Source organism: Phyllostomus discolor, chromosome 2 (genome assembly GCF_004126475.2).
Source record: "Phyllostomus discolor isolate MPI-MPIP mPhyDis1 chromosome 2, mPhyDis1.pri.v3, whole genome shotgun sequence".
Lineage (NCBI taxonomy): Eukaryota > Metazoa > Chordata > Mammalia > Chiroptera > Phyllostomidae > Phyllostomus > Phyllostomus discolor.
The window spans coordinates 45,335,592-45,352,021 of NC_040904.2; the positions used below are offsets into that span (position 1 = coordinate 45,335,592).

At 40.2% G+C, this 16,430-nt stretch overlaps 1 protein-coding gene across 4 annotated transcripts in view; it reads left to right on the top strand.

The window, feature by feature from the left end:
- Nucleotides 1–16,430, top strand: part of MAP3K13 (mitogen-activated protein kinase kinase kinase 13) — a 148,663-nt gene that overhangs the window by 91,689 nt on the left and 40,544 nt on the right. For all 4 annotated transcript variants that reach the window (XM_028504452.2, XM_028504453.2, XM_036017799.1 and 1 more), the window contains one exon: nt 12,013–12,572. In XM_028504452.2, the coding sequence (XP_028360253.1) occupies nt 12,098–12,572 (475 nt within the window). In that variant the 5' untranslated portion in view covers nt 12,013–12,097. The remainder of the gene's footprint in view (nt 1–12,012; nt 12,573–16,430) is intronic.

Here is a 16,430-nt window from a genome sequence, read left to right on the forward strand (position 1 = left end):
GAGTTTGATTTGAATCTACAACAACCCCAAAAGGGAGTGTTATGTTAGAGTACAAATGGGTACAAATGAGGTATCACAGCTGGGACACAGCAGCGTTAGGGCTCAAATCAAAGAGGCCTTTCTGACTTGAGATCCCAGACTCTCTCCTGTAACAGCACATCATGAGCATAATGCAATCAACACGGGGAAACAGCTATTTATACTGGGCTGAGCTTCATTACCGTCAGGTTCGTTACAGTTCTGGGAGGAAATTTGACGTAACGGTTGGTTATTCCCGATGAGATTTGCCCAGTGTGCTGTGCATGGCCAGCTCACTAATGTGCTGGGCATCGCTAGAAGGGCTCTCCTCTCTCTAACCCACAACGAGAGAGCCGTGACATTCAGAGCAAAGTTCCGGGAAAGAGGACATGAAGTTGGAGACAGATCAGTAAGAACAACTGAAATGGTTTGAGGGATGTGTGTCCGCTCAGGGGTGCAGCCTGGAACTTTTAAGACCCATCAGTGTTAAAGGAAAAAAGCTGATATATATAAAATCGTTGTGTACAAACTCTGGAGTTCTAGACTTTAAGAACATCAGATGAAACTTGAAAGTGTTCTAGAATAAACTTTTTTAAATGTTATTTTTAAATTTTGAAAAAGCATTTTTTTTACCTCAGTTCATTCGTTGATAAGACCTCTATTAATGTCAGATTCCATGCTAGATGTTGGGAAAAAAAAACAGTACTAAGATAGTTTCTACCTTCAGCAAGTTTTTCTTCTAGTGACACATATGTGCTGTACAGATCATTTATGATATCAAATGTTGGTGATACAATAAAGGCATTAAGGTTTAATATAAATGTAAGTTCAAAGCAAGAATAATCCTTTAATGCATTGTGAAGGGAAGCAAGTTATGTTTATGTTATATCCATTCCTTTTGGAAATAGAAGTTACAGAAAACAATTACACCCCCCAAAGCTGTTGTCTGAGTCAGGGTACCACTAAAAGGGCCTCTGTCACTTCATAGGTTCTTCAGGTGCAGTTGTCTCTTCTTGTCCCCACTTTCAGAGCACTGTGACTGAGTTTGTACTATGCTTTTAAGAGCAACCAGACATAATATGCATAAACTTGCAAACAGTTATTCAGAACCAGAAAATTAGGAGAAAAAACATTCTCACACTGCCAGAATAGACATCATAAAGTCCATGCACCCACCCTCAGAGTTCACTCATAAGAAGATTCTTCAAGCCTTTGTACAAGACCTTTGAACAAGCTCATCTGGTTTCCCAGTCCAGGACAAATTATAAGGATATATTCACTATTCAAGCCGATTTACTAACAGATATGAGAAGTGATGGCTAATGAGTCGACTAGAAGCTGTATACCAGACATTGAAACAGAAGAAAATTCAAATTAATGAAACAAGTACAATAATAAAAAATCATTAGCATTTCAAAAGGATTTTGCAATCAGATTTATCAGTGTTACTACAAGTAGTCACTTTTACTGGGAAATTTTAAATGTTAGCTTTTTAAAATATACTATTTATATGCAACTCTTTGGGAACACATGTACTGAAAACGTGTGCTTGTAATGAGTTACAACTATAATTTCTGAAGGGAAGCAGCTAAATCTGTCTTTCAATCCCATCCTCTGTAATTGTAATCTTTTTGTATTGAGGTACTCATACTGTTTTCTATCACAAATAGTTTGTTATTCTGCATTTATTTTTCTTTTTATTAGAACTGTCTTATACATTTATAATTTTTTAACACTTAGAATAAATATTTAATATTAATTGATGTTCTCCTTGTCATCCTCATCTTGGACAGAAAGGACTTACCAAGGATCCTTTAGTAGTCTGCAAATTTCAGCTATATATTGAGAGTAGAAATGGAAACTATACCAATGAATTATTAAATAATGGGTTTGGATTACTCTCTAGCACAAAGTCAAATTCACATTCCAAAACAGCGACAAGAGGTGAAAAAATGATTGATCTTTTTCAATTTCAAATTTCTATTCTGGGTAAAACTCAAAAAGTTCATCATACATTTTCTAGAATATCATCTTGATTAAATCATTACCTTAAAGAATTAAAACTTACGGCCCTGGCTGATGTGGCTGAGTGGATTGAGTGCCAGCCTGCAAACAAAAGGGTCACCAGTTCGATTCCCAGTCAGGGCACATGTCTGTAGGCCAGGTCCCCAGTGCAGAGTGCACAAGAGACAACCACACATTGATGTTTCTCTCCTTCTGTTTCTCCTTTCCTCCCCCCCTCTCTAAAGATAAATAAAAAGGAAAATTCAATAAAATCCTTTTTAAAAAATTAAAACTTAGGGCCCTAGCCGGGTAACTCAGTTGGTTAGGGCGTTGTCCTGAGAGGCCAAGGTTGTGGGTTTGATCTCCTGTCAGGGCACATACAAGAACCGTGAGTGCATAGATAAGTGGAACAACAAATTGATGTCTCTCTCTCTTTCTCAGTCAAATCAATTAAAAATTATTTTTAAATTAAAACTTAGGACTGCTTCTGGGAGCAAAAACAATGCTAAGGAGAACTGTAAAAGTCTAAAGCAATAGAGTATTTCACTAACATGGTTTTAATTACTTCACTATAAAAATTGGACATTGTATTCAAGCAAAATATAACCAGAGACATTGAAATTAAGAACAAACTGACAGTAACCAGAGGGGAGGTGGGGAGCGGGGGGATGATGGGGGTAAAAGTGGAAGGTTTTTCAGGAACAACTATGAAGGACACATGGACAAAACCAAGGGAGGGGGGTAGGATCAGGGGAGGGAGGTGGGGATAACTGGGGTGGAGGGGAGTGATGGGGGGAAACGCAGACAACTGTACTTGAACAACAGTAAAAAAAAAAAATAAATAAAAATAAAAATTGGACATTGTATCCAGAGTCTCAAGTTCCTTGCTCCTCCTGGAGTTTCTTTCCTGGTTATCTGTAATGCAGTCTTCTCTGGGAAATAACAAGAACTATTGGTAATTTGGCAGAAAATTCTGGTCTTGTTTCTTCTTTCCTCCATTAGTCTTCCCCTAGTTTTTTTGCTTTACACCTACACCAGTACTGTGATTAGGAGCTTCAAGGAAGTATAATTATGAGAATAGCAAAAATCCAATTGCAGTTTAAAAATGCTCCATAAACAACTGTTGAAACTACTTCGGTATTTGAAAACCATTCCTTTGGCTCTTTCTGATGGTTTTAGATATCTGGCAATAGCCCCTTGGAAAATCCTTTTTTAAAAATCTCTGCTTTACCTGGCTGGTGTGACTCAGTGGATTGAGTGCCAGCCTGTGAACCAAAGGGTCACCTGTTCAATTCCCAGTCAGGGCACATGCCTGGGTTGTGGGCCAGGTCCCCAGAAGGGAATGCAAGAGAAGCAAACACACATTGATGTTTCTCTCCCTCTCTCCTTCCCTTCCCCTCTCTAAAAATAAATAAATAAATAAATAAATAAATAAATAAATAAATAAAATCTCTGCTTTAATTTGGTCCTGACAGACAGACCATCATTAGAATGAGCTGCGTATCATCTACAGGCATTACTGAAATTTGGTAGCAAACTTGTTATTTTAAAGGAGGCTAAGGAGCTCTGTGCATTTAGCTCATCCCCATGTACAAAGGGAAGCCACAGTTTTTATTAATCGTCACAACAAAAACAAATGTGTTGATATGAATAAAGCGAGCACAGCTCTGCTGTCCATAAAACTTCCTCTAGTGATGGAAAGGCTGTAGTGTGCACTGCCCAGCGTGCTTGCCAGTAGCCACACACGCTACTGCGCACTTGAAGCTCACTAGTGAATCTGACAAACTGATTTTTTTATTTTGTTTAATGTTAATTAATTTTAAGTTACATAGTCACCTACGACTAGAAATTACCATATTGGATGGTGCAGGTATAGGGTTTAATGTTAAAACAGAATGAAGTAAAACCTACAAAAAGTGGGCATATTTTAGAATTTTCCACTTATTTTCATTTGTTCCTAGGAATTTTTTTTACCTTTCATCCTAAGTATAGAACTGAAGTTCAAGGTAAGATGTGAGTCTAGTCCATATTTTTCTTAGACCTTTCTTATTTAAGTGGAGGCCCATTATAATACTGCCCATGGAGTGTTGTGACCGAGGGTCCTCTCTGGGACTTGTCCTCAGCCTCAGCCTCTGGAACGGAAGTGGAACTGGGTTCAACTCCTGTCTTTACCACTGAAGAGTTGTAGACCAGTTATTTAAACTCTGTGCCCCAATTTCTTCAGTTATCAGAGGTAATAATAGTGCCTTTCTCAAAGGATTGATACGAGGATTAGAGAAGTTACATAAGAAAAGCGTTACATTAGAGCAGTGAGTAGCAATAATCTCAGTAAATGTTACTTATGTTACTTACATGTTACTTATCACATTGCTGTGTGTGGTGCGCACACGTGAAATTCTCCCATCCAAAAAGTAGATTGCTTCATATTGTATCAGGTCCTGTACTAGGTGCTGAGGCCGGATAGAAAGGAAAAGAAGAGGGAGAAGGTTCAGAGATAAGTAATACTTGGATTCTACTCCTAGTAAATATATAAACTGATGAGAATGAGTTATTTCTCTTGAAATATAGAAGGCAGGACTCACTCATTGCTCCCACCAATTCTAACAATCTATGATTCCTTCATTCCTAAGCAACACCTGAAAAAAACATGCAAGATGGCCAATGGACCCTTGATCCCTACTTGCTTGCAAAGTACATGTAGGACTTGCCCAGAAACCGTCTAGGATATGCAGCTTTGTGGGAAATTCCAGATGTATCACTGGAAGTCTGTTGCTGATGCTCTTCAGTAGCTCTATTCTACAAAGCTGGCAACGAATTATTTGGTTTTAATGTATGTAGTATAACACAAGTGCAGAAAAAATTATATTCATATCTCTACTTCAGTAATATTTTACCGTCCAACTCTACAGTCCAGATACTGACAATTAACTTAATGGGAAAAAAGAACTTCCATAATATAACTTCATTCAAAACTATTTTCACTGCTCTCTCATTCACTTAGAGTCATGAACAGTACAGAACTACCCAATTCTTCTTAAGCAGTACGCTTACACCATCACCTCATGGCAGGCATGTATTTTCATAGTGATAGTCAGTTAGCATCAGGATACTATGTCATAGCTTGAAAAGCACTTTCACGACCATTAGCTCATTGAATACTCACACAAATCTCATGAGGACGCCCATTTTTCAGAACCCGTGTGTGGCAAGCTGCCTCCACTACAAGTGTGTTTGCAACCATTATATGGATATCATTTACTTTTCATTGCTGTTCTGCTTTTTTGCAACATATTACTGATATTGATACTCATGGATGACCTAAATGTAATAAACAGTATTTTAAATATTCAGAGGGGAAAATGTTCCCCCATATTTCAGCCTAGACAAAAAGAACAGATTGTCCAATGGGTACCAAACTGCTAGAGAGCCTGTGACAGACACCAGACTTCAAGTTTTCTCACCAAACCCAGAGATCCAGAAGCCAGAAATAGACCTCTTAGCAGCTGAGGCTCAGCTCTGCAGTTGCACACCCAGGTTCAGCCGCTACGTCTCTGCCTTCAGCAGCAGGATCTCCACTGGTAGAGGGCTTAGGGCCAGGTCCACTTTCTGGCTCTTCCTCCATCGAGAGTTTCATTCTCTGGGTCATGACTGGTCCACTACCTTTCCTGCGTGAATATGGGTCTTACTAGTAGAAAAGATCAAAGCAAAATAGGAGGGGTCGACATTTGTTTCCTCATTATCATCTGTTTTTTATTCATTTTTCTTTTCGTTTTGAATTTATAATCGTTCTTAAACATGTTTGCAAACCTCAGCACACACTGACAATTAGGTTTTCTGACAATACCCTTAACATCTCATATCATTTGTCACATATGCAAATGCAGGTAATTTGGCTCATTAGTATACATGTTTAAAGCAAGAAGATTTGGATCAAAAATGTCTGATTAAGTAATACATGCTAATAATAGAAATTTAGGAAAATAGACAAAATTTAAAAGAACAGTAATAACCATTGTTGACCATTTAAACCAGTTTTTCTATTTTCTTATACTGCTTATATAATTATTTTTATACTTATTAATATTTGTACATTTAAGTGCAATATGTCTGTATTTTATTTTTTAAGACATTTTAAGTGAATTTATTTAGTTACCAACCTTCTTCATATGGTCAGGAAATGTTGATTCTGTTCTGGAATATTAACACTAAAAGTAGTACACAGCGTGGGGCAGAAATAGGTCTACACTTGCTCCTATGGAAAATAACACAATAATTAACAAATAATAATACAAGAATAAACTCTGTGTTTCATGTACTTGCAACTGTAAACCTACTTTTGTCCCACTAGGTATATTATTTATTGCAGATTTATAGAGGTTATAGAGAAATCATTTCCTTGGTCAAGAAATATGCTTAGCCTTTGAGTTAAGTTATATTTGAAACCTCACAAGTTTCTATTTCTTGATAAGCTTATAGTTACAACTCTTAAAATAAAGCATCTTTACTTATTTTAAAACCTACATTTTAAACTTACTTTAACTTTAATCATGGTTGTATTTGTAAGTATCAGTACTCAGAAGGTGATCCATCAACAAGGAGAATTTGCCTTTTTGTAATTTTTATTTTTTGCTGGCTCCAGTTTACCTCAGTATTATTAAACATTCATAGTCTTAAACAAAAATATAGTTATATGGTAAGCACTGAATCAACATTTTTGAATGAATGATTATGGAGTGAAATGTTATAAAAAATATGAGATGAGGTAGGTAAATGGATTTGGTTGAAGTAAGGTTATTATTATCCTTTTTTTTTAAAGATTTTATTTACTTATTTTTAGAGAGGGAAGGGAGGGAGACAGAGAGAGAGAGAGAGAGAGAGAGAGAGAAACATCAATGTGCGGTTGCTGGGGGTTATGGCCTGCAACCCAGGCATGTGCCCTTGCTGGGAATCGAACCTGGGACACTTTGGTTCCCAGCCCGCACTCAATCCACTGAGCTACGCCAGCCAGGGCTATTATCCTTTTTTTAAAAAAGATTTTGTTTATATATATTTTAGAGAGAAGGGAAGGGAGAAAGAGAGGAAGAGAAACATGCATGTACTTCTCATGTACCCCCAACTGGGCACTTTGCCCATAACCCAGGCACATGCCCCGGCCGGGGATCCACCAGTGACCTTTTGGTTTGCTGGCCAGTGCTCAGTGCACTGAGCCCCACCAGCCAAGGTGTTATCCTTTCAAACAGAAGTTTTAGCAGATGCTTCATAGTTGTGAGAGCAGGTTAGGGGTAGAAGCGTGACTGTGGGCCATTCTCTTGATCTGATTTTAAATCATATGCAGTACTTATAATTTAATTTCATTAAAAAGATATCTAATTTTTTCAAAATTCAAATCAAGATCTCATGACAGACTCAATCCTGGAAAGATCATTTTGTGTTATTACTATGAATGAGTAACTTCATGCCAGTTTTAAAATGGGAGTGATGCCCTAATGGCAGAAATCTTTCCTATGCTCTAAATACTACTGTAAGAATTTTAGAGAAATGACCAACAGATTAGTGTGGCAGGGCTGTGTTTATTTTAAGGCAAGAAAATCCCAAATGAAGAGAAGACACCTTGGCCCTAGCTGGCATGGCTCAGTTGGTTGGAGCATCGTCCCATAGACCTAAGGGTCAGAGGTTCAATTTCCAGTCAGGACACATATCCAGGTTGTGCGTTCTATTCTCCACTGGGACATGTATAAGAAGGCAACCAATCAATGACACTCTCACTCTCTCTCTCGCTCTCTCTCTGCCCCTCTCCCCCTCCTTCTCTCTTTCTAAAAAAAAAGCAATAAAAATGTGTCCTCCAGTGAGGATTAAAAAAGAAGACAGCTTGGGAAGCACTCATCATCAATCAAGAAATCATAGCAATAATGCTTAAGTTAACATTTTATTCAATTTTAATCATACTGAAAACTTTATGAGGAAAAATTTGTAAAATCTTTGGTTTACTCATGTTTCTGATATAGTGTATTCTAAAATTATTCTCTATTAGCAATATGGGAAATTTGTGTTATACGATAAATACAAGAATTTGAAGGCCATATGGCCACACTACCTCTTCCGTTTCTCTTTCTCTCTGTGCTGATCCATCTTGGCACGAAGCCCAGGTAATTTCCAGAATTTGGCAGTGCCCTGGCAAGTGTGCAGCTGCTGCTGTCTCCAACTCTTGCCTACTAATTTTGCACACACCACTTCCTCCTCTTGGTGCTGAGAAAGTCACGGGGAGGGGGGTGTCCCTAGAGGGCAGAAGTCCCGTGCTCTGGGCAGATTCGGAGCCCCTTGGCGAGGGGCAGCAGCATCACCTTACCTGCAGCCTTGCCCACCTTGCCCCTTTACCCCTCTGCTTTTCCTCATCTTTTTCCATTTGACTCTTAGTGTTTAAAAAGCTTGCCTCGTTTCCTTTTTGTCCCTTCCTAATAAATACTAGCTTTGACTCCTCATGAATTAAAAGACTCAGTCAACCCCCCTGAGGGTACCTGAGCCAAATGCGGGCAGGGAGAGAAGACCTGCGAGGGCAGAGACAGAGGCAGTGGTGGTGGGGCTGCTTGCCTTCCCTCGGCTTCCACCTGCCAGCTCCTTCACCGTGCAGTGGCAGAGTGGGTGTGCGCCCAACACAGGTAAAATCGAGATATTTTTATCCTCCCACACTCTTTTTAAATGTGGCATCAGCTTTGATCATATTTGAATACAATCATGGCGATGATTTCTTTCCTTTTGTTCTTATGTCTCTGCATTTCCCTGCCTTTGTTGGTCGAGAGTGACTTGGTGCTCCTGGTGAGCAGAGGCAAGCCTGTGTATACACACCGTGAGGGGTCCCCGCCTCTGCCCACTTCCACAGGAGGGCTCAGTCGCCAGTGGCTGTGTGGCCTTCCACTGCTCTGTTGACAGGGGCAGGGTCACCCCTCTGGGGAGGTGAGTGCTTCTGCTTCCTCGGGAAGAGCTTTAGTTCTGGAATAACACCGTGAATTACTATTGCTTTTGTCGTCAGTGGTCAGGATATCATGGCTATTTGTTTCTCTTATCTGAGTAAATGATCAGACTAGGGCAAGGACCTAGGATGAGGAAGAAAACTCATCCCAGGCCTGCCACTAATTAGTAGTTGTATTGAGCAAGTCTGTACTGCCCCTGAGATTTGCTTCTTATATGTGAAACAAGTAGGTTGGGTTGTATTCCTTGAAGGTCCTGTTATTCCCTGATCTCTTCAATGTCAAACTGTATGTGATGACCATGCTGAAGCTCTCTTCTTTGGACTCATTCCCAGGCCCAGTGGGAACAGGTCCACTTCATGGGCAACCTCTTAGAAATGGGAAGAGATCACAAAACAAACACATATTTTTTCTAACTTTTTGTATATGAGCTCATTCCAATATGATGTCATCAGGGAGAAAGTCAGGATAAAAATGGACGGAAATTTACCAAGAATTCATATAAAGTCCTGCAGTTTGATTCAAAGAAACAAATTGCACAGATAGGTGTTTGGCTGAAATTCACATATACATCTGGGCATTTGCATTATCCTCGGGCCTAACGTGAGCCAAGAGCATAATGGACGCCCTGTGCTGTATAGGGTAACCACGAGTCCCCACGGCCAAGGCAGACTGGAAGGAACTGCTGAGGCAGTGGCCAGGCCAGACAGTCTGATGTCAGCAGTCTTCAAAGAGATCAAAGGCAGAGCAAGGTTGGAGAGGCCAAAGGCAAGACACAGCTCAAGGTTGTGGCAGGAGATCAGCAAGAAAGCAAAATGAGGGAGTCAGTAACGTCAAAGCTTGGAGATAAGCACAAATGATGGGAGCAGGGAGGGTGGGGCCGGGGGAATGGGGGTCCATTCAGCAAACAGGTATTGCTGTACCAGATGAATCCAGTTTTCTTGTTCTTTCTTTCCCTCTTTTACCAACCTGATATTCCCAGACAGCTGTGCCATCCCTAAATTTCTCCTTGATGCAGAATTTAAGTTACTGACCCTTTACATGCCCTGGTTGTTTCTGCCTTTCTGCCTCTCTGCCTCTGCTAATGAATGCTCTTATTCCTCCCTGACTTCCTACTTCTGTCCATCTGAAACATACCTTTCTTTTAAAGGTTCATCTCTAGTCCTGCCTCTTTCCTTCAGCCCAAGTTGACTACTCCCACCTCCATCATTGATTCTCTTCTCATGGCTCTATGTAACAGAACACGGCACATTTCTCATGGCGGGGGGTGGGGGCAGTGGTGGCAGTCAGGAGGTGATGCCCCAGGTATAATTCTTAACTCCTTAACTAGTTTGGAAGCACTGAGAGGAACGAGCTGTGTCTTCCACACTCTGTGTGGTACAGGAGAGAATTTGGCAATAAGCAAAAATAGCCTGGCGTTCAACCCTGGCTGGGTGGTGTTCAGCATGTAGCTGTCTGTAGGCCTTAGAGTCCTTCTATGAAAAACAGATAATGGTTCCTTGCTCTGGCTTCCACACACGGGGGAGCAAACGTCTAGATCAAGATCAGACGCAACAGTCCTTTTAACCTGTGAAGCACTCTAGGAAAGGAACAGGTTATCGTAAGAGGCGCCATCATGTTATAAAAAAGGCAAGGGAATTTAGGAATCTGAATTTTGAGTTAGATTTTAATTCTTGCTCTACTGCTTACTCCATATCTGATCTTAGAAAATTTTCTTACTGCCCTGTAAAATGACAAGACACTCTTACAAGGATTATTAGTGTTGGAGCTGGCTTATACACCAATGTATAAGAGCATGTTGTCAAATATTAGCCACTTTGCAAGCTGGTTGTTAAACTGTTATTAGCTAGGAATCTGCCATGGTGGGAGTACTTATCCCAGGGAAATCACAAACACCACAAATTGGACAATCAGGGTTTTTCTCTGGGGAGCTGGCTTATCAGCATGTCACTGAATTGGGCGGACAGGGCTCTGTAACCTGTGCAGCTCCTGGTCTTCATTATCATTAAAAGTAGTAACAACGACAAGCAATGTTCTGTCTGCAGAACCCAGCCTATTATGGGGCACAGCTCTTAGCACCTATTGAATAAATACACCTTTAATTTAACTTGTGTTCATCCTTGTATCACTTTGATACTTCTTCCCCAAAGTGTCCCCCTTTCTACAAAGTGTCTTTTTTAAGTCAGATAAAAACAAAAGCCTGGTTGAGTGCACAGCACACATAGTGGGCCTTAAAACCTTTGTGTCTCTAACTGAGCTCATGACCTCTTTCCAAATCTGCCTTTCTTCTGATATTTCATATCTCAGTTAATGCCATTGGCCCCCTATCCATTACCCCAAGTAGGTTATCTGAAGGGTATTCCTCCCCTTTCCCTTCCCCTTCCCCACTCTGTGTCTAGTCAGTCACTAGATCTTACCAATTTTGCCTCTCACCTCGCTCCCCTCATTTTCACTGCCTGCTTCCTGGCTCATGGACAGCTGCCTTCCCAGAGCAGAAGAGGCAAGGGAGCTCTCCCGGGTCTCTTCTAGTAAGGGCACTAATCCCATTCATGAGGACTTCATCCTTATGACTTAACCACCTGCCAAAGGCCCCACCACCAATATCAGCAGCACACTGGGGATTGGGTTTCAACATATGAATTCGTGGAGATATAAACATTCAATTTAGAGCAACATATTAATGCAGAATGCCAGGAGTATCTTGAAAAACATGATGATATAATGCCCCACCCAACCAAACCGCCTAGAATTAACTATTAATTCTTGAGATGGATCCTTCCAGTCTTTTTTCTTATATATGTGTTTGTATATCCTTTCTAAACAAATTTAAAAACAGTTTATATTGTATATGTCTTTCTAACCTGTTTTTATACTCATATGTCACGGACATTTTCTCCTGGGAGTAGACACACTCTCCTACAGCCTGACTTGTCATTGCTGCAATGCTTTCATTATTACAAACGGGAGTGCACTAGTGCGATGACTAAGGAAAGGGTGATCTCACGGCCTCCTCCTGTTTCCCCAGGTTTCGGAGCCCTCTCTCACGTCAGATCTCCATTCGAATAGTGCTCTGAGTGCCGTCTCAGGACCTCGGGCACACTCATGGCACGATGGCCGGCCCTCAGGAGCACCTGAGCTGCTCCTCCTCCCCGCGCGGACCCGTGAGTGAAAGCAAAACCTTCAGTGGACTACGAGATGAGCTGGCCCCAGTGGGGAGCCACCAGTCACCCAAGCTCCCTAAGGACCAGCAGGAGAAGGGGGCGGTGCAAACAGAGCTAACCGAGGGTGTGCACAGCCCTGCGGCCACAACAGTGTTGACAAGTGTAAGCGAGGACTCCAGGGACCAGTTTGAGAACAGCGTCCTTCAGCTGAGGGAACAAGATGAGTCAGACGTGGCCGTGTCGCAGGGGAACAGCAACACTGCAGACCGAGAGAGCGTGAGCGGAACTGATGACGTCAAGATTCAGTTCAGCAGCTCGGGCAGCAGCGGTGGTGGGTTTCTGGAAGGACTGTTCGGATGCTTAAAGCCTGTGTGGAATATCATTGGGAAGGCGTATTCCACTGATTACAAATTACAGCAGCAAGGTAAGGAATAGCATGAACCCGAAGATACTTCTTGGGTAAGCACACCGTCGTCATTAACTGGATGACCTTTGACCCCTGGGGAAATGGAATGAATGCCTGTATCCATTTCCCATAGACCTTCTAAGTGGAACAGATTCACATTCGGTTAGTTTTTTGGGGGGCGGGGGGTCAAAGCCCATGTTTTAAGGTTGTCAGTCCAGTGGTGTCCAAAGTAGAATACAGATAGGACAATCCATGGTGTTATAAGGAAGAAAATGTTAGAGCTTCTGTTTCTTTTATACCATCATTTTAAATTTCTATTTTCATGCATGTTTTATATATAACTGGTATTTTAATAAAGTTGTGTTCATATTATCTAATTTATAAATAAATCATAATATTTGCAAACTTAAATTTTTCTAAGTGAATATTTATATAATCAAAACCCCTGATGGCTGCCAGGCAAACCCACAACCGGACAGAAGCCACATGGTACTGCCTGAGACTGCAGGCCGGCCTCGGGTTACAGGAAAAGTAGTTTTTTCTTGCAGTCAAGGCACAGAAAGCTCACGTCTTGAAGAAAGACAAAGTATCTAACTATTCTTGAGGAGCATCATTATTTTTAGGTCCCACTGCTTTTTAAAAAGTAAATCTTTAACTCCCATCATTGTGTAACTGTGTATTTCTGTATTCCAACTCAAGCACTGTGATTTTGAAGTAACAAGAACATCACAGGGCCCTGATGTTCTTTCTGACTTCATTTATATTCTTTAAAAGAACTTTTATTTCTGAAAACAAAAATAATATATGTAGAAAATTTGGGACATACAAGTAAGTTCCCCCCCAAAAAGTTAAAATAATCTGTGACCCCCCCCAGTGTCCTGAGAAAACCACCATTCGTGTTTTTGGTATAGATCACGTTAGTGTCTTTGTATGTGTGTGTGTGCCCTTAAAAAAGTCACACTGTTTCTCACTTCATAATGTGAATAGTTCCCATATCCTCAAATATACTTCATCAGCATCCTTTGTAATGGCTGGGCAATATTAAGTTCTGTGAACAGGCCAATGTTTATTTAAGGAATCTTCTGTTGCTCAACAATTTGTGGGCCATGTTTAGTGATTATAAGCTTCACTTCGGCAAACACCTGTCTGTTATTTGATTTCTGCTCCAATCTTTGCTTTTCCCTTTGGGTAAATTCCTAGGAGAAGGACCTTGGGTTCAAAGGGTTTGTTGCCTTTAAGACCTTTGGTACACATCTTTGTAGCCTTGTGTAAGTGACTCAGTTGTTATGAGATCTCTCACTTTAAAATTTTGGAAAGGAAAAATATGGGCCAGAAGTAAGATTCTGTTTTATTTATTTTATAACTGAACATTGGACTCTGTGGCCTTCCCTTAAAGATATATTCATCTGTTTTCATCAGGACTGTTCATGCTTTTCCACCACAGCCAGTCGACACTGGTTACCATTAACCACTTTCTCATACATTCTGTTTTCCCGTTTGTGAAATACTTACCCTAAACCAATACCACCCCCTCCTTGTATACCCCTTCTCCAAAGGCGCGTTGGGACTTGCTGGTCTATCTGCCAGTTCCAGGTATAGTTTTCAGGATTTGTCAGCCACAGTCTCCATTCCAGCTCCACGCACAAGTTCTTTGTCAGTGCCTGGACTTTGCCTGTCCGCCTCTCTGTCTGGGTCTCTCTTTTTCATACATATCCTCCCATACTCTGCACATCCCACCTTTTCCCTGCCTCCGTGATCTTAAGGCTTCAATGAAATTAAAAATTATTCCATGTCACACAAAGATTGGGGACTCCTATGTTAAGCAGTCTTATTATTTTTTGAGTTGGGGATAAAGATAAGCATAAAGAGGAAAATAAAAATGACTTGTCCCACAATCTAGAGATAACCACCCTTCATTTATTATTTTTTTAAAGTTTCCTCTTCTTTCCTTAGACACAAAACCTACAAATATCTGCTTATGTGATAAACTGCATTTGGCTTTTAGGATCTTAACTTGTCCAGCCTGTCAATTATTTTGGTGATAATTCGAAGGTCTCAGGATCCAAACACAGTATTGAGGTTCAGATGCATAAAAGGAATAAAAGACATGTTCTGTGTTTGTGAAAAGGAGCCTTGAAATTTTTATATTGTTCTATAAACTTCTATTTAATTTGTCTTGCATTGGATTATGTGACTTGCAGAAAGGCTTATTGCAAGAGTAAAAAAGCAACAGGCCTGGTCAGTGTAAGCTTACAAGGACACAGCAGCTGCCTAATTCTTCAGCAGGCGACAAGACATCCTATTGTGGACTGGTGCTGTGTGGGCTGTAAAGGAGATTTGCTAGCAGCCAGAAACTAGGTGTAGATTTTTCCTTGTCAGCTCTGGGATCAGGGAGATAATCTTTAATCCTGGATTACAGTCAACCAAAGGATAGCACATGTAACAGATGTGCCCCTGCATTTGGTACTTATGAGGAAATTTCACTAGATTTTTAAAAGTTTTAAGGTCTTCATCTCCCATTTAGTTTGTTGGTAATGAAGTCCAAGTAAGGTAGTACTATGTGTAATTGGAACCTTTTATCTCCAAATAGTTCCCAGTCTCAAAGCAAGTGTTGTCATTGGCATGTTTGAATAAACAAAAGAGAACTTACGCATTACAGCGGGTGGGCATGTGGCTCTTTCACCGTCTTAAGAATCCTGGTGGATATTGGAATTAAGATAGTAGTCATAGTGATGAATCAGAGAGAAGATAAAAGCTGGGGAAGAGTACCAATGGGACAGGTGTTAAGAGCAGCAGAAAGTCTGGGACTAACCCTGGAGGGAGCACAGCCAGTTGTCACTATTATGAGGTTAATGATCTCATTCATCAATTTCTCCTGATTCTTTGGTTCTCAGGCCAGCACTCAACCTACTGAGCCACACCAGCCAGGGCTCTCATAACTCTTACTGCTGTTTATTTGCCGTCATTTTTCTGATCCTTGCCTCCTTACTACATATTGATAGGGACATTGGGACAGGATGAGAAACCTAAATCACATTCATCAGCTTTACTTCTGGTAATCAGTTCCACAGGTGGTGGAAGTATTCCTTTATTTTATCCTCTGTGTTTTTGCGTTACTAGTGATATCCCCTTTGTTTTTCCATAGATCATTACGACTTGGTCGAATCGCACAGGCAGGAACTGCTGTTGGCAGAGGAACACTTCATTCCTTATATCCTTAGCCTTTGGTATTCGAGGGCCAAATTTGTGTTTTAATAATTCATTTACTTCTCATTTTATAAAAATACTTAATAAATGGCATTGTTTATTTAAAATATGGTAAACTGCAATGTAAGCATTATAAAATGTCAGGAAAAGAAAGGGTTATTTAACAAATGGTTTTGTAATCACTAAATAACAATATGGAAAAAAATTAATTTAAATCAGTCCTCACATCATACACCAAAATAAACTCAAGATGGATGTAAAGGTTAAACTTTTTAAAAAATCAACTATAGATCAACTCTTAGAACACAGAGTAGCCACTAGAAGAAATTATAAAGGAAATTTCAGGCAACCACAAAAATATTTTTTTCAAAAAATAGTAACATTAAAAGAAAAAATCTTTTAAAAAAGAAATTCTCTTCATATTTTCAAATAGAAAGGAACCTCCTTCAAATTTATGAGAACTACAAGACTCTACTGGATAAGTGCACAAAGGATAAATTTGACAATTCATACAAAGCAGGTGTGAGCATTAAACAAATGTAAAGAAAACATTCTTCATCACTGGCAATTAAAGTAGTACAAACTTATAAAACATTATTTTATACCTGGATAAATTAGCCCCCCAAAATAATTGGCAATATTCATGGCTGGCAAAGTTGCTGTAAAAGA